At 45.0% G+C, this 22,911-nt stretch overlaps 1 protein-coding gene across 1 annotated transcript in view; it reads left to right on the top strand.

Annotated features, from left to right (window-relative positions):
* The first annotated feature begins 5,005 nt into the window (after positions 1–5,005).
* LOC141107681 (cytochrome P450 2C23-like) overlaps positions 5,006–22,911 on the top strand; it is a 78,242-nt gene continuing 60,336 nt past the window's right edge. The window contains exons 1-2 of the mRNA XM_073598585.1: positions 5,006–5,354; positions 9,106–9,268. Of these exons, the coding sequence (XP_073454686.1) occupies positions 5,181–5,354; positions 9,106–9,268 (337 nt within the window). The 5' untranslated portion in view covers positions 5,006–5,180. The remainder of the gene's footprint in view (positions 5,355–9,105; positions 9,269–22,911) is intronic.

Below are 22,911 nucleotides of genomic sequence, written 5' to 3'. Positions count from 1 at the left end.
AAGGCCCGACTACCGTAATCAGTTACGTAGGCATAGTTCTAGAATCCGGCACCATGCAGTGCCACCTGCCGGAAGATAAATTGGTGGCGCTCAAGAGGGAGATTTGGGGGATTTCGGGACAGCTTAGAAGCTACAATCATTGCTGAGTAAGTTTAATTTTGCATGTCGTATTATTCCTATGGGTATGGCTTTTTGCCGATGGCTGTCAGCAGCTACAGCAGGGGTTAAGGCCTCAACCCATTTTATCCGTCTCCATAAGGAACATCGACAGGACTTGAAGGTGTGGCATAAGTTTTTGGAATCTTATAACGGTAGATCGGTCTGGATGTCCGGCCCGGTGAGTAACTTTGACTTGGAGCTGTTTACAGACGCAGCTGGGTCTACTGGGTATGGGGCCTTCAATCAGGGTCACTGGAGCGCAGAACCTTGGCAATGCTCCTGTGTGGACGCGGGTTTTCTTCGTGCTCCTGAAACTTTTTACGGTGGGGCTGGTCATGGAGATATGGGCTGAGTCTTGTTGGAACTTGAAGATACGGCTGAACTGTGACAACACGGGAGTGGTACAAGTCATCAACCACATCTCAGCATTGCCACAACCAGTAATGCGGCTGCTACGCCACATGGTGCTACGTTGCTTGCAGTTGAACATTTTTCTATATGCCGTCCACCTTCCGGGAGTCGACAATACTTTGGCTGACTCCTTATCTCGGTTTCAGTGGGACAGGTTCAGAGAGCTGGCTCTGGCTGCAGAGAAGGAAGGGGTTCCTTGTCCCAGATGGCTATGGGAGATTGCCTTAGAGTCGCCGCTGGATGGATCAGACGGTAGCAGAGTGAGTCCACGTGGGCGGCCTACACCAAGGTATGGCAGGAATGGTTGGGAATGGTTCGGCAAGCCGGGTTGAAACAGGACAGTCCAGAGGTGAGGCTGCTTGTTCTTTATTAACATTTCCAGGAAAATGGAGTGTGGTGGGTCAGTGTCTGCCATCGAGCAGAAACTGGCTGAATTTGACAGAGGATTTTTGGATTTGACAGAGGATTTTTGGGTCCGGCGGGCAGTTAAGGGGTATCGGAAGCTACACGGATGTGTAGGATACTGCAAGGATACTAGGCGGCCCATATCCTTTTTAAATTTGCAGGCCATTTTTGGTCAACTGGGGTCTTTGTGTACATAGAGTTATGAGGTCTCCCTATTTAAGGCAGCAATTTCTTTAGCCTTTTTTGGTGTATTTCGGATTGGGGAATTGGTCAGCCCCTCTAAGAGGGTTGCGGGTGGGTTTATGGCACAGGACATGATTTGTAGTGACGACAGAGTTTTGTCATTGGTGCGCAGGTCAAAGACGGACCAGGGGGGCAAAAGAGTACGCGTGCAGCTGTTTCCACTGCCGGGTTCCCCAGTTTGCCTGGTGGGAGCAGTAAGGGAGTTCTTGGCAGTTCGCTCAGTCAGGGAAGGGCCGTTCTTGTTACATGGGGATGGGTCTCCTTTATCTAAATTTCAGCTTGTGTCAGTTTTTCGGAAAAGTTTTAGGGCAGCGGGTTTGGATCACACCTAATATGCCCCGCACTCCTTCCGCATCGGGGCAGCCAGGCAGGCCGGCCGCCTGGTGCGGGTTGGACTAGGCGGCCGTAGAACGGATTAGTAGATGGGAATCCAAGAGATTCCATACCTACATTCACCCACAGTTGTTGGTGGATTAGCTGTTGAAGGAGAGGGAGGGATAGTAGTGGGGTGTATGTCATTATGTGTTTTTCTTTTTCATTTGTGTTGAGTGTTCAGTGTTTTGTATTGGTGCTATCCTACGGTGTTTGTTCGTTCTTTTCTTTCAGATGGAGTGCACATATGCCTCGTCTGGATTATGGGCCATTCATATTTTTGGTGGCCAGGCAAGCAGACGTTAGACCAGATGGCAGACAGCTGGGTATTTCTAGGAGGGAGGCATGTATTCGCTGGTTGGAGATACCTGGTATAATGTGGAGTAGGGTCGTGCCAGAGGTGCATCGTTTTGCACCTCTGGACCGGCCGCCTGACATTTTAGTACTTCATGTTGGCGGGAACGATTTGGGGTTCGGTCTATTCGAGAGCTAATTATGGACGTCAAGTCTGATTTCTTGAGGCTCCGCACGGCCTTTCATGACATGCTGGTGTTGTGGTCAATGGCGAGGCTCAATAAGGCTCGCATAAAGGTGAACAAGGTGGTGGGAAGATTTATTATTCAGAATGGTTGCATGGTCATCTGCCACATTGAGCTGGAATCTAATACCTCTGAGGAGATGGGGTTCACCTGTCCGCAGTGGGGATTGATTTATGGGCGCTGGGTCTACAGGACAGGATTCAGAGGCCCTGCGGGTGTGGAGGGGCCCTTAAGGGTAAGGTGGGCTATGGCGGTGTTTTGGTCTTTTATGGTGTCAGAAAACATACGAGATGGAAGAGTTGGGGACTCTTCGGTAGTATGTGCCCCTCTGGTGTACTCCAGTTAGAATGGTTAGCTGGAATACGGTAATGGTTGCACTGCAGGAAGGGGGTTGTCTCCAAGCTGGTGTGGTACGGCTGGAGGCCTATCATGGAGAAAGGTCCCGCAGTGTAGTGGTGGAATATGTGTTAAGTTCGGGGTGCCGTCAAAGACCAACAGACTGAGTGATTGATAGTTGTTGTTTACAGATGTTTATATGTTAAAAGTTTTGAAATATTAATATTTTGTTAACCTCCCTGGCGGTATTCCCGAGTCTGGCTTGGGGTGGATTTTACATACCAAAAGCGGTATCCCCGAGCCAGACTCGGGCTTGCATCGCAGGATCCAGGAAGAGTTTACTTACCTTGTCCCCTGGATCCTGCGATGTCTCCCCGCTGTGATCGGCGAGCCGCTGTGTCTCACTCGATTCACAGTGCCGAGCTCCGTTCCCTGCGAGCGTTGCGACGCACGGAGACGGAGTTCGGCGGTAAATTCAAAAGTGAAACACATAGTATAGATACAGCATACTGTAATCTTACAGATTACAGTACTGTATCAAATAACTACACATCCCCTTTGTCCCTAGTGGTCTGCCCAGTGTCCTGCATGCAGTTTTATATATATAAAACTGTTCTTTCTGCCAGGAAACTGGAGATTGTCCATAGCAACCAAAACTGTGTCTTTACATCAAAAGTGGTTTTAGACCAGCTAGAAAAAAGCGATAATAAATTATAATCACTTGCAGAATTGAGCGATAGTGATTTGTGGGGAGATCCGTCATCAAACACTAAAAGTAATAAAAGCTAAAATTCTGCAACTGAGCAAATTTCAGTGTTTTTGATTTGATTACATTATTATATAATTTTTATTATTATTATATTATTATGTGTTTTAATTATTTATAGTTATTTATTATATTATAATTTTTTATTTCGTTTTTCAAACTTTATCATACCTGGGATGTCTACTAGACTCTTGTTTGGACAGATTTAAGTGAACTATTCCTAAGAATTACAGGCCTACAATATAAAACGCCAAATTTCTGTGCAAAATAATTGTACCGCTTTCAGCACCTAAAATCTGAAATAATCATACCACCAGGGAGGTTAAAAAAAAGGCTGCTATGGCCATTTATACTCCAAATTCTCGTTAATTCGGATAATGGTAAGGGGGGTGGTGGAGTATGAGTGGTTGGGCAGTATAAAGAAGGTTGGGGACATCTGGGCTACACTGGTCAAGTACAGACCAGTGCTCTACTCATAAATTATCAGATTTTGCCTTAGTTGGATTCTGGTTGTTGTGTCATGTACAGTATGTTAGTTTTCTTCTTTTTTTTCTTGTATTGAGAACTGAAAAGACTATAGGGTTGATTTACTAAAGGCCAGTTTCTCCAGAGCTTTGTAAATAAGGTGAAGCTCTGATGACTTCCATCATCCAATCATTTGCAATCAAAAATGCTGTTTTTTTATTTTCCTTGCATGGGATTGGGTATTCTTTGCAAACTGAAGCTTTATCTCATTTACTAAGCTCTGGAGCAACTGCACTTTGCAAAGTGCCTAGTCTGTTTGCCTTTAGTAAATCAACCCCCTATATATTTACTAAAATTTGAGAGTGCAAAATCTGGTGCAGCTGAGCATAGAAACCAATCAGCTTCCAGGTTTTCTTGTCAAAGCTTAATTGAACAAGCTGAAGTTGGAGCGCTGGTTCACATTGCAGCGATTTGGCTTGCGACTTGACATGTCAAATTGCATGCCAAATCGGCGGCTATTGCCGGCAATGGCACCGTCTGAATCGGTGTGACGCCGCACCGATTCCCAAAAGTAGTTTCTGTACTACTTTTGGCAACTTCGGGGTGAGATTTCAATAGACATCTGTGCAGAAACTCGCACAGATGTCTTTGAAATCGCCCCCGAAGTCGGGACTGACATGCGGGAATGAAATTGTGCAAGTTCAGCTGAACTCGCACGATTTCATTCCCACTGTCTGTGTGAACCGAAGCAGAAGCTGACTGGCTCTCATGCACAGCTGCACCACATTTTGCACTCTCCAGTTTTAGTAAATCAACCCGAATGCTCCTTGCTGATTGAGTGAGTGAATGCATACCTCCCAACTTTTTGAGATGGGAATGAGGGACACCCATTTACAAAAATATGTAGGCATAGGACCCACCCCTTGCCATGCCCTCTTAAAAGAGAATTCTAAAAAAAAAAAAAAAAAAAAAAAATTAAACAAGTGTTATTTTATTTTTATTTTTATCTTTATCTTTATTTTTTTCTTAAATTGGCTTTTGAAATTTTCAAATGCAGCAATTTAAAAACTGGATAAAAGGTTTAGCACTGGGAAACACTTTTTTGAATGATAAATAGTGCATTTTATATACAACTATACAGATCAGACCAAAACGAGGAACAAATGAGGAGGAAAGAGGGACAGAGAGACATTGTTCTAAACCAGGGACAGTCCTTTGAAATCAGGGACAGTTCCTCGAAATCAGGGACAGTTGGGATGTATGTTGCATGCATTACGTAATGAGCGCCTCCATGCTTATACAACCAGAGCTGGCGAGCTGCCAGATCCTCGGAAAGGGGGGAGGGGATTGCTCAAGTTTCAGTAGGGGATAAGTATTATCATTTAGGAACATGGCCAGACGAGCAAAGTTTCTGTTTACAAGCTGAAGTCTGCACTAAGCCTCAGGATTTCCTCCAGGACATATGTGACAGTGACAATCCAGGCATGGAGCTTTCAGGAATTGGGACATTGATCCTTCTTTTCTTTGTGACCTTCCTGGTGACAGTCTGGGTGAGAAGGAACAGGCAATCCACACTGCCACCCGGTCCGACCCCTCTGCCTCTATTGGGAAACATCCTGCAGATTAATTTCAAGGATATAGTCCATTACTTTGTGCAGGTCAGTGCGGAATACACCTTCCTGTTTTTCAGCAATGTGAAAAGTGATATCCAGGCTATTACGTTGGCTTCACACTTAATGCAATAGTATGCATTACTGCAATACACTTTAACACCTACTTATACTGTATGCATACCTCCCAACTGTCCCTGATTTCGAGGGACTGTCCCTGATTTGGAGCAATGTCCCTCTGTCCCTCATTCCTCCTCATTTGTCCCTCATTTTGGTCTGATCTATATAGTTGTATATAAAATTCACTTTTTATCTTTCAAAAAGTGTTTCCCAGTGCTAAAACCAGGGCTTTTTTTCAGCAGGAAGGCAGGGGAACGCAGTTCCAGCACCTCCAGCACTCAGTGTATTTAATGGCAAGGGGTGCAGGGGTGTACTGGAAAGCCCATTGATGGTGGCTGTTGGGGGATCTATTGTTGAGGAAGGGGTCTATTGTTGTTGGGAGGTCTTATGTTGCTTGGACGGATCTACTGTTGGGGGAGGAGTCTATTGTTGCTAGGAGGGTCTTATGTTGCTGGGAGGGATCTATTGTTGAGGGATGGGTCTATTTTTGCTGGCTGCTGGAGTGTCTATTAATGCTGGCTTTTGTGGGGTCTATTGTTGCTGGTGGGGGCCTATTGCTCCTGGGGTAAATCTGTTGTATTTTGTTGCAGGGGGTTTATTGTTGCTGAGGGGGGGGATCTGTTGTTGCTGGGGGGCCTATTGCCCCTGGGGAATTTATTGTTGCTTAGGGCGCTATTGTTGCTGGCTGCAGGGGATTTATTATGCTTTTTTTATTATCATTAACAAATTCCATATAGCTTACTTAGCACCAAAAAATGATACTTGGATCTGTTTTCTCTCTAAAAAAAAAAAAAAAAGGAGGCGGTGCTGGGAGGTGGGTAAGGGGTGGAACCAAAGGACAGTGCTCAGAGGTGGGTAGTGGGCAGAGAAAAAGGGTGACTTGGATAAGCGGAGTACCTGCACCTATTCTCTGAGAAAAAAAGCCCTGGCTAAAACCTTTCATCTGATTTCTATATTGCTGCATTTGTACATTTTAAAAGCCAATATAAAGGAATAGTAGTGGTAAAAAAAAAAGCGCTTGTGGCTTTAATTAACCTTTTTTGGTTAATTCTCCTTTAAGGGGTGTGACAGGGGGCGTGTCCTATGCCTACATATGTTTGTTAGTAGGTGTCCCTCATTCTTATCTCAAAATGTTGGGAGGTATGTGTATGTGTTATGTAACCCTAAATGTCACCCTATTCTTTGCATTAAAGTGGAACTTTACCCATAACAACTTAATAAAAAAAATATATAAAATATATAATATATAAAAAATAATATAATAAAAAATAATGTTCTTTAGCAAGGAACACGCATTCCACATTAATAATTATGCTACCAAAATGAGTGTGTGCTGTAAATTGACTCCTGCATTGCTCCTGATTCTTCTTGCCGGAGGCTGCCATTTTGCTGAAGCCCAAAGCCCTAGCTGTAAATCATAAAGCTGAACTAAACCCATCTGTTTCAGAAAAAAACAGTTTGATTTGATTGTGTCCTCAACCAAACTGTCAAAACCATCAAATTGCTGGTGTCCTAACCCCTTAAGACCCCTTTCACACTGGAGGCGTTTTTCAGGCTCTTTAGCGCTAAAAATAGCACCTGTAAAGCTCCTGAAAAAAATGCCTCATCTGCAGTCCCAGTGTGAAAGCCCGAGTGCTTTCACAGTGGGGCGCTGCGCTGGCAAGACGTTAAAAAAAAGTCCTGCAAGCAGCATCTTTGGGGCGCTTTAGGAGCGGCCGCACTGGCACTGTGAAAGGGCACTTAAGGCTGTCAGCAGATCGGCCTCTACAAACTGACTGGAGTCAAGCCATCAGACAGTTGCAAATCAGTGGTCTTGCTATCAGACGAGTTTTTTTGGTTGGATATTCAACACAGAAAAACTATATATAACATAATGTATGTGTGACAGCTCTGTGTAATCATTATTTTATATATTACATCACCCTCTCTAACATTTACATTATGGTAGGATTTTACTGTGGAAGTTTAACCCCTTCCCGCCGAGCATACGCAGATGTGCGTACTCGGCTTTCTGGGGTTATACCGGGATGATGCAGACATCATCCCGGTACCAGTTTGTAGAGCGGGCGATGGCGATTATCCATGTATAACAACCGATGCGGCAAAAAGCCTCCCGACGCCTCCCGCCGCTCTTACCGTGCCTCCTGATCCACCGGGAGGCCCGATCACCAATCCGCCGCCTCCGAAGGCTGCTGACAGTCTGGAACAAAGCCATGAGCGGCTTCGTTCCAGCCTTCTAATTGTAAACGCGGAAGCGACGTCATGACGTCACTTCCCGTTTACTTGGCTGCCAATGGCGCCAGTTTAAAAAAAATATACAGTATTCAGAATCGCCGTTTTTGGCGATCTGAATACTGTGAAGTGCAAAGGAGGGATCGGGGGTCTTTTAGACCCTCGATCTCTCCATAAAGAGTACCTGTCACCACCTATTACTGTCACAAGGCATGTTTACATGCCTTGTGACAGCAATAAAATTGATCAAATTTTTTTTTTTTAAAAACACAATTTCTAAATATAAAAATAAATAAAATAAATAAGAAATTTTTTTTTTAAAGCGCCCCTGTCCCCCACGAGCTCGCGCAGCAAAGAAAACGCATACGGAAGTCGCGCCCGCATATGTAAACGGTGTTTAAATCACACAAGTGAGGTATCGCCACGATCGTCAGAGCGAGAGCAATAATTCTAGCACTAGACCTTCTCTGTAACTCTAACCTGGTAACCGTAAAAAAAAAATTTTAAACGTCGCCTATGGAGATTTTTAGGTACCGTAGTTTGCCGCCATTCCACGAGTGCGTGCAATTATAAAGCAGACATTGCCAGTGGGGGACTCCAGCAGAAGGGGTAAGAGACTTCTTTGTGCAATATATCATTACAGAGCAGATAATTATAACTGGCTTTTTTTATATTAGAGGAAAAAAGCTTCATTATCACTGTAAATGTGGTGGCTGCATTTGCTTTCTGATTTTAGTTTTTTTTTTTTTCTTTATTTTCACCCATTTCTTGTTGTAGGGTGTCTCTGTTCTGGATGGAGGGACAACAGAGCCAGCATTGTCAGTCTGGGGGAGGGTAGAATTAGACTAGTAGATTTAGATGGTTTTGACTAACAAATTGAAACTGAACTCCAGCTAACACGTTTTAGGCAGTTAAAGCAACATTTTTTTTTACCTTTTGGGATAAAGATTTTTACATAAATAAAAGCTGATCATTGTAAGCACCCCTGTCAGTGGTAAATGGTTTGTCTCATCCCTCTAACTGCCACTTTTGCAGTGGTCTGTTAAAGGAAGTTGAAAAACAACAGACTTACTGGCCAGATCACCAAGTGAACATAAAGGAAAAAGCCTAAAAAAGGAAAACTAATTCAGCCACCATCTAAGAATTGATGAGCTGCAATATAATAATTTTTCGTCTTTGTGTTTAATGCCACTTGAAGGTAGGCTAAAGCAGTGTTTCTCAACTCCAGTCCTCAAGGCGCCCCAACAGGTCATGTTTTCAGGATTTCCTTTAGATGAAACAGCTGTGGTAATTACTAAGGCAGTGAAACTGATCAAATCACCTGTGCAAACTAATGGAAAGCCTGAAAACATGACCTGTTGGGGCGCCTTGAGGACTGGAGTTGAGAAACCCTGGGCTAAAGGACCATGAAAATTTGATTGATTTGATTCTCTTTTTGCATCTTCAGCTTGGCACTCAATATGGCCCGGTATCCATGGTTCATCTGGGCCAGAAAAAAGCAGTGGTGTTGAACGGCTATGACGTGGTGAGAGAAGCCTTCATCGATAATGGAGAGGTGTTCGGTGATAGAGCTAAATTAGCCATTGCAGAGATAGCTTTCAAGGGATATGGTAAGAGACAGGTTGTAAAATTTGCTGAAGGGATTCATATTGGTTATATATTCATATTTAAACCGTAGAAATGTCCGTAATACCGTATCAACAGGCTGTGTTTACATTTTCCTATGCTTCATACTTTCATATAGACTAAAGGATTTTATTATTATAATTTTTTTTTTCCTGATGTAGCACTCTCCTAGGTAGGTGCTAGGTTAGTTAGGGAGCTGTTAAGTTGTGTTTTTGATATGCAAATTTAGTTGCCACACTGTAGGTAGTGTGGCTGCAGTTTGTTTGGTAGGCAAAAGCATATTCTGCTCACTGTATCCAGTGAAGCTGTAATCCGCTAGTTAGGTCTGTTCAGTATGTTCAGATGCTGCCAGTCTGGCCTATAGCTTCCTCTGTATCCAGGAGTCTGGAGAAGTATCTGGATAGTAGGTGTGAAACTATGCTGATGGCAGCATGAATATTGATACAGCCCCAGCCAATCCCAGAGAAGTGGGGTTTGATGGTATGCTGGGAGACTATTCAGTGAGCACACAAAGCTCTGGGCCTTGTCCCAGAGTGATGGAGTCTAGCCTGAGAGGGACACGCTACCCTCTCAGGCATGGGCTGCCATGTGGAGGCCTCAGGTGGGTGACCGAAGGGAGGAAAGTGGAGACCCGGTTGCTTAGAAGAAGCTGAGGGGAGCTGTCCACCACAGATTCATCTGATATCAGACTGGAGGGCATCGCTTGGAAGATTGAAGCCGGCATCCACCTGTCCTTGGGCCTTGTGAATACAGACATTGCTGGATCTTGGGGACCTTGTGCTCTAGCTACCCTTCTGGTGCCTAGTTTTAGTCAGCTGTGGGTCTATTTAAAGGGGACACCAGCTGGTGTCCTGAAGATCTCTGCCCGGATATTGTCTACTAAAGAGAAGGGACTTTTTCCTTGTTATACTACTATTTAAATCAGAAAAGAAGATCCTCAGTGTACATGGTTCTCATTCTTGGAGTATCCCACCAGTACCCTCATCCCTATCCAAGTCCAACAAAAATAAAAACAACAAAAACAACATCCCCTAGACTGGTTTTTGGAGAAGAGTGAATGAGCCTGTTGTGTGCCTGGCTGCGGGGCTGAAGTTGGGAGGACCTTGACAAGTAATTCAGGTGGCTCCTACGGGAGTAGCGCTACACTAAGAAAGTGTGTCCATTCTTTGAATAGCTCATTGAAATGGTATAGTTAGCATAATTGGTTTTGTGGTTTATGTATATATGTTATAATGCTTTAATGTAAACAGTATTTTTGTAAGGCTTCAGAAATATGGGTCGTTGTGCAACTATCTTTGCTGAGCCTTGAACTGTAGGTGAAGAGAAGGAGAAGGCTGACAAGGCTAGGGCTTGCAGAAGAGACAGAGTGCATCGGGTTAATTCTGTCCAGTTTTACATACATAAAAAAGGCACCTACCTAATTGGAGGGATGGAAGCCACAAAGGTGTGGATCTGGGTGGCCAGTAGGAAGGAGGTTTTTGCTGAAGATCAGTCAGAGCTTGGCCAGCATCAAAAAGGTTTCTTCAACTCCCCCTCCCCTGGACCCCCCTGTTTTTTGTCTCCTCTCCATTTTCTTTGAATTCAGTTTTGGTTCTTCTAGGATTGTGTAGATTTCGTAGAAGCATCGATGAATAGTCAGATGAACCTTGTAAAGAACTTGTTTATTCCAGCCAGCAGAAAGCCACATGTAAAACCTTTTTCTTCTAGTTTCACTTCATAACTTCCTACTTCCTGTTCCCACGCCCAGGTCCTCACACATCTATGTAAATTCAACACATACATATTCTACATCTTTCCGATTCTAAAGAAAAGGTATGCATATATAAAAACTACAATATATAATGCAAGATGCTGAGTAAGAGTCAGTGTGTGATAACGTCTTTGAACTTTGGATTGGGTTTACACACTCTTCCAGATCGAGTAACAACTTGTGGGGCTTGAGAGTCTGAAACCTCTTGCCTGTTGCCATCATAATTTTGTTGTGGTTGTGTGTTACATCCTTTAGTGGAAGTGTCAATTGGCACAGCAGCAGATGGCTGTGCTTGGGGTCCTGAAGTGATCATAGGCACATGAGCAGCGGCAGTACAGTATGGTTCAGGTACTGTACCTGTAGGAGGTGAAAGCGGTTCCTTACATAGGTCTTACCATCAGACTGGACAGCATAGCTGTTTGGTTGGCAGGCCTTTCCATGAACCATGGCCAGTTTGTCAAACCCACGGGTTGTCTCCATCCTTACCACCATAGGTGAAAAGTGTCTGGCTGATTTTTCATGGCTTATCGTTTGCCTGAGTGTAAATAAAGCAGCCTGAACATCAGTTTCAACTCTTGGTAGGAGCTGGGATGGGACCATGGAAATTAGAGTCCTGGTTCATCGTGATAGTAAATGTTGTGGCGGAGAAGGCATGCCATCCCTAGCTGTGTTGCGGAGGTTGAGAAGGGCTGCATAAACGTCAGAACTAGGGATGAGCCGAACACCCCCCTGTTCGGTTCGCACCAGAACATGCGAACAGGAAAAAAGTTCGTTCGAACATGCGAACACCGTTAAAGTCTATGGGACACGAACATGAATAATCAAAAGTGCTAATTTTCAAGGCTTATATGCAAGTTATTGTCATAAAAAGTGTTTGGGGACCTGGGTCCTGCCCCAGGGGACATGGATCAATGCAAAAAAAAGTTTTAAAAACGGCCGTTTTTTCAGGAGCAGTGATTTTAATAATGCTTAAAGTCAAACAATAAAAGTGTAATATCCCTTTAAATTTCGTACCTGGGGGGTGTCTATAGTGTGCCTGTAAAGGGGCGCATGTTTCCTGTGTTTAGAACAGTCTGACAGCAAAATGACATTTTGAAGGAAAAAACTCATTTAAAACTACCCGCGGCTATTGCATTGCCGACAATACACATAGAAGTTCATTGATAAAAAACGGCATGGGAATTCCCCAAAGGGGAACCCCGAACCAAAATTAAAAAAAAAAAATGACGTGGGGGTCCCCCTAAATTCCATACCAGGCCCTTCAGGTCTGGTATGGATATTAAGGGGAACCCCAGCCAAAATTAAAAAAAAAAATGACGTGGGGTTCCCCCTAAATTCCATACCAGACCCTTCAGGTCTGGTATGGATTTTAAGGGGAACCCCGCGCCAAAAAAAAAAAAAAAAAACGGCGTGGGGTCCCCCCAAAAATCCATACCAGACCCTTATCCGAGCACGCAACCTGGCAGGCCGCAGGAAAAGAGGGGGGGACGAGAGTGCGGCCCCCCCTCCCTCCTGAACCGTACCAGGCCACATGCCCTCAACATTGGGAGGGTGCTTTGGGGTAGCCCCCCAAAACACCTTGTCCCCATGTTGATGAGGACAAGGGCCTCATCCCCACAACCCTGGCCGGTGGTTGTGGGGGTCTGCGGGCGGGGGCTTATCGGAATCTGGAAGCCCCCTTTAACAAGGTGACCCCCAGATCCCGGCCCCCCCCCTGTGTGAAATGGTAAGGGGGTACATAAGTACCCCTACCATTTCACGAAAAAAGTGTCAAAAATGTTAAAAATGACAAGAGACAGTTTTTGACAATTCCTTTATTTAAATGCTTCTTCTTTCTTCTATCTTGCTTCATCTTCTGGTTCTTCTGGCTCTTCTGGTTCTTCTGGTTCTTCCTCCGGCGTTCTCGTCCAGCATCTCCTCCGCGGCGTCTTCTGTCTTCTTCTCCTCGGGCCGCTCCGCACCCATGGCATGGGGGGGAGGCTCCCGCTCTTCTCTTCTTCTCTTCTTCTTTTCTTCTTTTCTTCTTTTCTTCTCTTCTTCTTCATTTTCTTCTCCGGGCCGCTCCGCAATCCATGCTGGCATGGAGGGAGGCTCCCGCTGTGTGACGGCGCTCCTCGTCTGACAGTTCTTAAATAACAGAGGGGGGCGGGGCCACCCGGTGACCCCGCCCCCCTCTGACGCACGGTGACTTGACGGGACTTCCCTGTGACGTCACGGGGAATGCCACAGGGAAGTCCCGTCAAGTCACCGTGCGTCAGAGGGGGGCGGGGTCACCGGGTGGCCCCGCCCCCCTCTGTTATTTAAGAACTGTCAGACGAGGAGCGCCGTCACACAGCGGGAGCCTCCCTCCATGCCAGCATGGATTGCGGAGCGGCCCGGAGAAGAAAATGAATAGGAAGAAGAGAAGAAGAGAAGAAAAGAAGAAAAGAAGAAAAGAAGAAAAGAAGAGAAGAAGAGAAGAGCGGGAGCCTCCCCCCCATGCCATGGGTGCGGAGCGGCCCGAGGAGAAGAAGACAGAAGACGCCGCGGAGGAGATGCTGGACGAGAACGCCGGAGGAAGAACCAGAAGAACCAGAAGAGCCAGAAGAACCAGAAGATGAAGCAAGATAGAAGAAAGAAGAAGCATTTAAATAAAGGAATTGTCAAAAACTGTCTCTTGTCATTTTTAACATTTTTGACACTTTTTTCGTGAAATGGTAGGGGTACTTATGTACCCCCTTACCATTTCACACAGGGGGGGGGCCGGGATCTGGGGGTCACCTTGTTAAAGGGGGCTTCCAGATTCCGATAAGCCCCCCGCCCGCAGACCCCCACAACCACCGGCCAGGGTTGTGGGGATGAGGCCCTTGTCCTCATCAACATGGGGACAAGGTGTTTTGGGGGGCTACCCCAAAGCACCCTCCCAATGTTGAGGGCATGTGGCCTGGTACGGTTCAGGAGGGAGGGGGGGCCGCACTCTTGTCCCCCCCTCTTTTCCTGCGGCCTGCCAGGTTGCGTGCTCGGATAAGGGTCTGGTATGGATTTTTGGGGGGACCCCACGCCGTTTTTTTTTTTTTTTTTTGGCGCGGGGTTCCCCTTAAAATCCATACCAGACCTGAAGGGTCTGGTATGGAATTTAGGGGGAACCCCACGTCATTTTTTTTTTTAAATTTTGGCCGGGGTTCCCCTTAATATCCATACCAGACCTGAAGGGAGCGGGAGCCTCCCTCCATGCCAGCATGGATTGCGGAGCGGCCCGGAGAAGAAAATGAATAGGAAGAAGAGAAGAAGAGAAGAAAAGAAGAAAAGAAGAAAAGAAGAAAAGAAGAGAAGAAGAGAAGAGCGGGAGCCTCCCCCCCATGCCATGGGTGCGGAGCGGCCCGAGGAGAAGAAGACAGAAGACGCCGCGGAGGAGATGCTGGACGAGAACGCCGGAGGAAGAACCAGAAGAACCAGAAGAGCCAGAAGAACCAGAAGATGAAGCAAGATAGAAGAAAGAAGAAGCATTTAAATAAAGGAATTGTCAAAAACTGTCTCTTGTCATTTTTAACATTTTTGACACTTTTTTCGTGAAATGGTAGGGGTACTTATGTACCCCCTTACCATTTCACACAGGGGGGGGGGCCGGGATCTGGGGGTCACCTTGTTAAAGGGGGCTTCCAGATTCCGATAAGCCCCCCGCCCGCAGACCCCCACAACCACCGGCCAGGGTTGTGGGGATGAGGCCCTTGTCCTCATCAACATGGGGACAAGGTGTTTTGGGGGGCTACCCCAAAGCACCCTCCCAATGTTGAGGGCATGTGGCCTGGTACGGTTCAGGAGGGAGGGGGGGCCGCACTCTTGTCCCCCCCTCTTTTCCTGCGGCCTGCCAGGTTGCGTGCTCGGATAAGGGTCTGGTATGGATTTTTGGGGGGACCCCACGCCGTTTTTTTTTTTTTTTTTTTGGCGCGGGGTTCCCCTTAAAATCCATACCAGACCTGAAGGGTCTGGTATGGAATTTAGGGGGAACCCCACGTCATTTTTTTTTAAAAATTTTGGCCGGGGTTCCCCTTAATATCCATACCAGACCTGAAGGGCCTGGTATGGAATTTAGGGGGACCCCCACGTCATTTTTTTTTTTTAATTTTGGTTCGGGGTTCCCCTTTGGGGAATTCCCATGCCGTTTTTATCAATGAACTTCTATGTGTATTGTCGGCAATGCAATAGCCGCGGGTAGTTTTAAATGAGTTTTTTCCTTCAAAATGTCATTTTGCTGTCAGACTGTTCTAAACACAGGAAACATGCGCCCCTTTACAGGCACACTATAGACACCCCCCAGGTACGAAATTTAAAGGGATATTACACTTTTATTGATTGACTTTAAGTATTATTAAAATCACTGCTCCTGAAAAAACGGCCGTTTTTAAAACTTTTTTTTGCATTGATCCATGTCCCCTGGGGCAGGACCCAGGTCCCCAAACACTTTTTATGACAATAACTTGCATATTAGCCTTTAAAATTAGCACTTTTGATTTCTCCCATAGACTTTTAAAGGGTGTTCCGCGGCATTCGAATTTGCCGCGAACACCCCAAATTGTTCGCTGTTCGGTGAACTTGCGAACAGCCAATGTTCGAGTCGAACATGAGTTCGACTCGAACTCGAAGCTCATCCCTAGTCAGAACCATCAAATGCATATTTCTCTAGGAGATGCTTGGCCGATCTTACACTACGCTCTGCAAGACCATTGGATCTAGGGTAGTTGGGACTGCTAGTGACATGCTGAAAATCCCATTGGTGAGCAAAGTTCTTGAATTCTCTACTTGAAAATGATATTGCATTGTCAGTCATCCACGAATTCCATGTGTGCAGAATATCCACTTCAATGTCCTGATCACTGCGTTACTGGAAGTGTTTGGGAGGACATCAAGTTCCCACCAGCCAGAGTATGAATCTACCAAGACAAGGTAATCTTTGTTTGACCACTCAAATATGTCAGCTGCTGTGATAGACAATGGTCTGTAAAGTATTTGATGAAGAGTTAAAGGTTCTCTTATCTGGTGCTGTCGTAGCGCATTGCATGGGGCACATCCGGAAACTTCTCTTTCAATGTCAGTGTATATAGTGGGCCAAAACATGTTTCACATGCCCTTTGCTTAGTGGAATGAATGCCAGGATGACCTTGATGAAGCTGTGTCAAGTAGTATTTCTGAAGAGAGTGAGGGATTACATGTCTCGAACAACGCAGGATTAATCCATCATCCCCTGTCAATTCATCTCTCAGAGTAGAATGGTCAGATATCCTGTGGGATTTCCTTAAAGGAGCCAGGCCACCCATTGAGAATGAGGCGCTGACAGGTGGCATCTGCCTGTGTTTTTTGCTTTAGTTCCTGAATTCTTCTGGATGACAACACTCCATCCAGAGCCAACACATAATCCTCAATAGCTCCAGAGTTATCAGAAGTGGGGAGGTGTGCACGTGAACAAGCATCCGCAAAAAACAGTTCATGGCCTTGTTTATAGATTACATTCAGGTGGTAGCGTTGAAGCTTTAGCATCATTAGCTGGATGCATGCAGATGCTGTGTGCAGGGGTTTTGTCAGTATAGTTATGAGTGGCTGATGATCCGTCTCCACAGTCACAGGGCGGCCATAGATGTAATCATGGAATTTTACACAGGCAAATACTAGTCCCAATAATTCCTTCTCATTTTGTGAATAGCATGCTTCAGTCTCAATGAAGGCTCTTGATGCAAAAGCCACAGGTCTCCCATCTTGAAGACAGACTGCATCAAGACCATGCTGGGAAGCATCAGCAGAAGCAGACAATATCACCGGCTTATGCCCATCAAAATACTGTAGGACAAGTGGACTAGTTTATTGTGCTTTCAATACATCCACAGCAACAGCATGTTGTTCAATCCAACACCAGTCGGCATCTTGGTTCAATGGAGATGTTATCTCACTGTATTGATGAATGAACTTCAATAATTGGTCATGCCAAGAAACCTTTCCAATCCATGTTTGTCCTCCGGAGCAGGCATTTGATGGATTGCATTGTTTTTTTCTGGGTCAGGCTTGACACCTTTATCCATGAGAAGGTTTCCAACATATGGTACCTCTGAGACCCTGAAGCGACATTTGGTAGAGTTGAGCTGCATATTGATGGCTCTAATATGGTCTAGTACGCATTTGAGTCATTTGTCATGTTCCCCAATGGAGGATCCCCAAATCAAGATATCATCCATGACTATTTCACATGGCTGTCCAGCAAAGAGCTGTTCCATACATCTCTGAAAGCCTTTGCTTACAGTTGAAACTCCAATTGGTATCCGTAAGCATTTGTATCTCCCAAATGGGGTCATAAATGTTGTGAGTAATGATGATTCCTCATCCAGAGGGATTTGCCAGAACGCACATTTAGCATCTAGAATGCTGAAGACCTTTTGCCTGTGGCATATCAGCGATCACTTGCTCTATAGTCTTTAATGGGTGATAAGGCCTCAGAAGAGCCTTATTGAGGTGCACAGGATCAATGCATATGCAGACAGTGCTGTCCTTCTTGACTACTGCTGCCATGGCAGACACCCAGGGGGTAGCCTCCTGCACTGGTGCAATGATGCCCAGTCTAGTCATCCATTCCAACTCTTGCAAGACTGTCTTTTATGGCCAGTGGGATCCTTCGAGGGGCACACACGGTAGGCTGTACCATTTCATCTAAGCACATGTGATACATGACTGGAAACTTATCAACAGTGTCGGTTCGAAATAAGTCCTCATAATCGGTCATCTCAGGAGCCTGTTGTTGTACAGCATGTACTTCTGGACCGAGTTTGATTAGATTTAAGCGCATGCTGTCTGCTAAGCTTAGCAGGCTCTTAACATTTCTATCCAAAATGTGGAATAGCAGCTTGTCCCCTGATAGATCCAAGGTGGAAATGCTCAGTGTCTGAATTGTTTGACCGCCATAAGTTATCAGGTTTACTTTATTTGGCTGATTAATTTCCACTTTTGGGTCAATGCTGTACAATGTGGATAAAGACATGACATTGCATTTGGCACCAGTGTCAATTTTTAACTTGACATGTTTGTTGAATGCTGTTGAGACTGTGCTGAATATGTCCCCCTTATTTGCAATTAGGTCCACACTTTCACAATGAAAACAATTTTGGTGATCATTACTTTCCACTTCATTAATTCTGTGCACAGTTTGTTGTTTAGTGTCACTAGATGGTTTCATCCATTCACCTCTATTTTGAGGCTTGGACCTACAACATTTTGCAAAATGATTCCATTTGTTGCATGAGTTACACCTTTTGTTTAATGGCGGACACTTGTGCTCAGTAGCGTGTTCACTACCACAGTTTCTGCATTGCCTTTTGTTCTGTTGCACCACAAACACTCCTGCCTCTCTTTTTAGTTCCTTAGTGGCCCTTTCAGAATGTTCAAACAACATACGTATTCTGATGGCTGCTTCCAGTGTCAAATCTTTCTCCCTTAACAACTGAACATGAACTGCATCATTGTAGATCCCACAAACAATCCTGTCACGTATCAGTTCATCTGTGCACCAAAATCACATTGTTTAGCCAGCAGGTTCAGTGTGGCTATATAGGATTGTATTCCTTCATCAGGTTTATGAGCCATCATGTTAAATGCATGTCTGTCTATTAGGGATGGGCTGAACGGACCCCTGCTTGGTTTGCACCAGAACTTTCAAACACCGCAAAAGTTCGGACCCGAATAACGATCCCCATTAAAGACAATGGGACCAGAACATCAAAAGTGCTCATTTTGAAGGTGTATATGCAAGTAATTGGTCATACAATGGTTATAGGGGTTCGGGTCCTGCCCTGGGGGACATGTATCAATAAAAAAAAGGTTTTGAAAAATGTCATATTTAAATGAGCAGTGATTTTTTTATTTTTAAAGTGAAAGAATAAAAATGAAAAATTCCTTCCAATATAGTGCACTGGGAACACGATTAGAGATTTTTTGGATACATTCTGGTGTCACTTTGACTTTGAATAGAAGTAACGGGTGCGTAAAAATTGGTCTTTGGATATCGGTGGCGCCTTCCCACCGTAACCCTATAGAGGTACTCTTGATGAAAACAAGAATTGGCCTTGCTGTAAAAAATTGCATTGATATGCACCTGTCAAACAGGTGTAGAAAAATTGGTCTTTGGGTGTTAATTGTGCCCATGAAATCTATACCAAAAACATTCTTCTAGATGAAATGATTGAACACCCTCAAAGCTGGGCAGCCTCGAAGTCCTGCAGAGATCCCACATCCCAAAAAGACTGAATCAGTGACATCGGCATCAGGGGCTTCATAGCTGGTAATCCAGGACTGATTCATTTTTATAAAAGTCAAACGGTCCACAGAGTCTGTGGACAGATGTGGAAAGATTCTCATGACCCAATGACCCAGTAAGTCAGGGGATCGTCAGCTGAAAAGCTCTCCATTTTTGTTTTGGCCCCCGAGGCAATCGTCCACCATCTGATGCAGACGCTGCCAATGGGATGTGGAAGCTGACAGCCCTGGGTGGCGTGGACTAAAAAAATTCCAAAATGCCTCACTTAGGCGGATGCCTTCTCCAACGCTCCTCTCTTGACCAACAGAATACTCAAAACTACATTTTCCAGGACACTGTAACCTACTGGAGTCAGAAAAAACGTTCAACAAAATCCTCTTTAACGTGTCCTCAAGAGATTTTATGTGGGGATGGGATGAGTTCAGAGACCTTCCCCTTATAACGGTGGTCAAGGAGGGTTGCCAGCCAGTAATCCTTTATGCCATGTATTCTTGGGTCCTTTTGCAAGCTTTGAAGCATGAGGTTGCCCGTGCGCCTCAAATTTGCAGAGGCTTGAGAAGCAGACTCTTCGGGGTCACTCAGGATGACAGCATCTGGAACTTCCTCCTCCCCTCTCTCCTCTTGTGTGTTCTGTGACATAGGAATGATGGTGCCTGGATAAAGTGGGCCTTGAGAGGAAAGGAAGTCCTCCTCTTCCTCCTGCTGCTCTGCCTCCAGTGCACTGTCCATAATGCCACGCAGGGTCTGCCAGCAGGAACACAACAGGGATTGTGTCACTGATGTATGCACTGTCACTGCTCACCCTCCTTGTGGCCTCCTAAAATGGTGACAAAACAGTGCATGCATCCCTAATGATTAGCCATTTGCGTGGGAAAAAAGAGCTGAGGCGGCCTGAGCCTGACGTCGTGCCGTACTGGCAAAGGTACTCATTGATGGCCCTCTGCTGCATGTATAGACACTGCAGCATTTCACAAGTTGAGTTCCACCTAGTGGGCATGTCACAAATCAGGCGGTTTATGGGCAGGTGGAATTCCCACTGAATTTCAGCCAACCAAGCACTGGCTGTGTATGACCGCCTGAAATGGCTACAGACTCTTCTGGCCTGTTTTAGTACATCTTGCAACCCTGGGAACGTACTTGGGAAATGCTGCACCACCAAATTGAGGACATGTGCCAGGCATGGCACATGTGTCAACTTTCCCTGTCTAAGGGCGGACAGGAGGTTTGAGCCATTATCAGACACCACCATTCCTGGCTCCAGCTGGCGTGATGTGAACCACTTCTGAGCTTGTTCCTGCAGAGCTGCAAGAATCTTTGCTCTGGTGTGGTTCCTGTCCCCTAAACACACCATCTGAAGCACTGCATGACACCTTTTAGCCTGACTCTGGGAATAGCCCTTTGAACACTTAGCGGGTACCTGATGATAATAGGACAATTTTGCAGAGGAGGGCATGGAGGTGGCAGAGCTCACAGGTCTGGCATCATCACCACCAGCTGTATGGAGACATGGGGGCACAACAAGCTGCAACTCCAAGCCCTGTCTTGCATCATTTCGAGTTGCAAGCAGCGTTAACCAGTGTGCTGTGAACTAAATATATCGTCCCTGCCCATGCTTGCTGCACCACGTGTCAGTAGTAAGGTGGATTTTGCAGCTGACTGCCTTGCCCAACAATGCCAGAACATTCCCTTCCACATGATGGCAGGGAGATGGAACGACCTTACATGAAAAGTAGTAGCGACTGGGAACCTACCATTGTGGTACAGCACATTGTGCGAATTCATGGAAGGGGGCAGAATCCACCAGGCTGAAAGGCAGAAGTTGGAGAGCCAACAGTTTATTGGAAGGCTGGAGGAGTATTTAAACTAGGATTAAGGGGGGAGGGTGAACTAGAATTCCATTGGGCAGACAGGTCAGTTAAGGATCAGACATTAATGGAGGGTGGAATGGCTGTAGATGGGGGGAGGGTTATGGCAGGTGACAAGAAAATTCCCATGTTGCAAACAACCATTGGAAATTATAGTGCCATTTGTACTACTAAACAAGATATGAAAAACGCCAGAGCAAAATGTAATAATGCATTAAAGTGTTTGTTCACCAATGCCAGAAGTCTGCCAAGAAAAATAGGTGAGTTGGAAGCTCTGGTGCACGAGGAGAGCTATGATGTAATCGATATTGCTGAAACTTGGCTTCATTCCTCACATGACTGGGCTATTAATATTCCTGGCTATGCGCTCTTTTTCGGAGAGACAGGGTAAAAAGGAAAGGTGGCGGGGTCTGTCTCTATGTGAGAAGTGATCTCAAAGCGAGTGTGAAAAAGGACCTGGTTGATGGAGAGTGTGATGAGTCTGAAGCATTATGAGTGGAACTGCATATAGATGTGCATAGTTCAAAGTTAATAATTGAAGTTTGTTATAGACCACCCAATGTTAATGAGGAGGTGGAGACTCAGCTCCTTGCACAGATGGAAAGAGCTGCAAGGGCTGGGACGGTGATAATAATGGGGGATTTTAACTACCCAGAAATTGACTGGAGTAATGGCACTGCTGGGACAGTTAAAGGGCAAAAATGTATAAACCTATTACAGGACAATTTTATGGTCCAGTTTATTGAGGCCCTCAATTAGGAATGATGCTCTGTTGGACCTGGTAATCTCAAACCATGCAAAGCTTATTACTAATGTTCATATAAAGGAACATCTTGGTAGCAGTGACCATAACATGATTTCATTTAATGTTAGCTGTAAGCAAAAAACACATACGGGAAAGATAAAACCACTTAACTTCAAGAGAGCAAATTTTCCAAGGATGAGGGCTGCACTCCAGGACTTGGACTGGGAGGGAATATTGGCATCAATGGGCACAGAACAAAAATTGGAATTCTTCTAAGTGACTGTTTGTGAACTCACTACAAAGTATATTCCCATGGGCAATAAAAGGCTAAAAATAAAACCTATGTGGCTCACGGCCAAAGTTAAAAAAGCTATAAACAATAAGAAAAGAGCTTTTAAAAAATATAAAAATGAAGGAACACTAGTGTCATTTAAATGTTACAAAGAATATAACAAAATATGTAAAAGGAAATCAAGGACGCAAAAACTCAAAATGAACGACAGATTGCAAAAGATAGTAGGACAAACCCCAACAAATTCTTCAAATATATTAATAGTAAAAAGGTCAGGTCTGAGCATGTAGGCCCTTTACAAAATAATCTAGAGTGGATCACTGGGGACAAAGAGAAGGCAAATGTATTTACTTTCTTCAGCTCTGTGTATACAAGGGAGCATGGGGGAGCTCATGTCCATAATAGGGGTGGTAGTGACACAGCCCCAAATGATCCACAATGGCTCAAAAGGGATATGGTCCAGAAATATTTAGACAGAATAAAGGTGGATAAAGCACCTGGACCAGATGGCATCCACCCACGGATCCTAAAAGAATTGAGCTCTGTAATTTCAAAGCCATTTATGTAATTTTTAGGGGCTCATTAATGTTGGGAATAGTACCACTGAATTGGCATGGGGCCAATGTGGTGCCTATATTTAAAAAGGGAACAAAGTCTTTACCAAGTAACTATAGACCTGTTAGTTTAACTTGTATAGCTTGGA

This window comes from Aquarana catesbeiana, linkage group LG09 (assembly GCF_042186555.1).
Source record: "Aquarana catesbeiana isolate 2022-GZ linkage group LG09, ASM4218655v1, whole genome shotgun sequence".
Lineage (NCBI taxonomy): Eukaryota > Metazoa > Chordata > Amphibia > Anura > Ranidae > Aquarana > Aquarana catesbeiana.
This window is presented reverse-complemented; position numbering and strand designations above follow the sequence as displayed.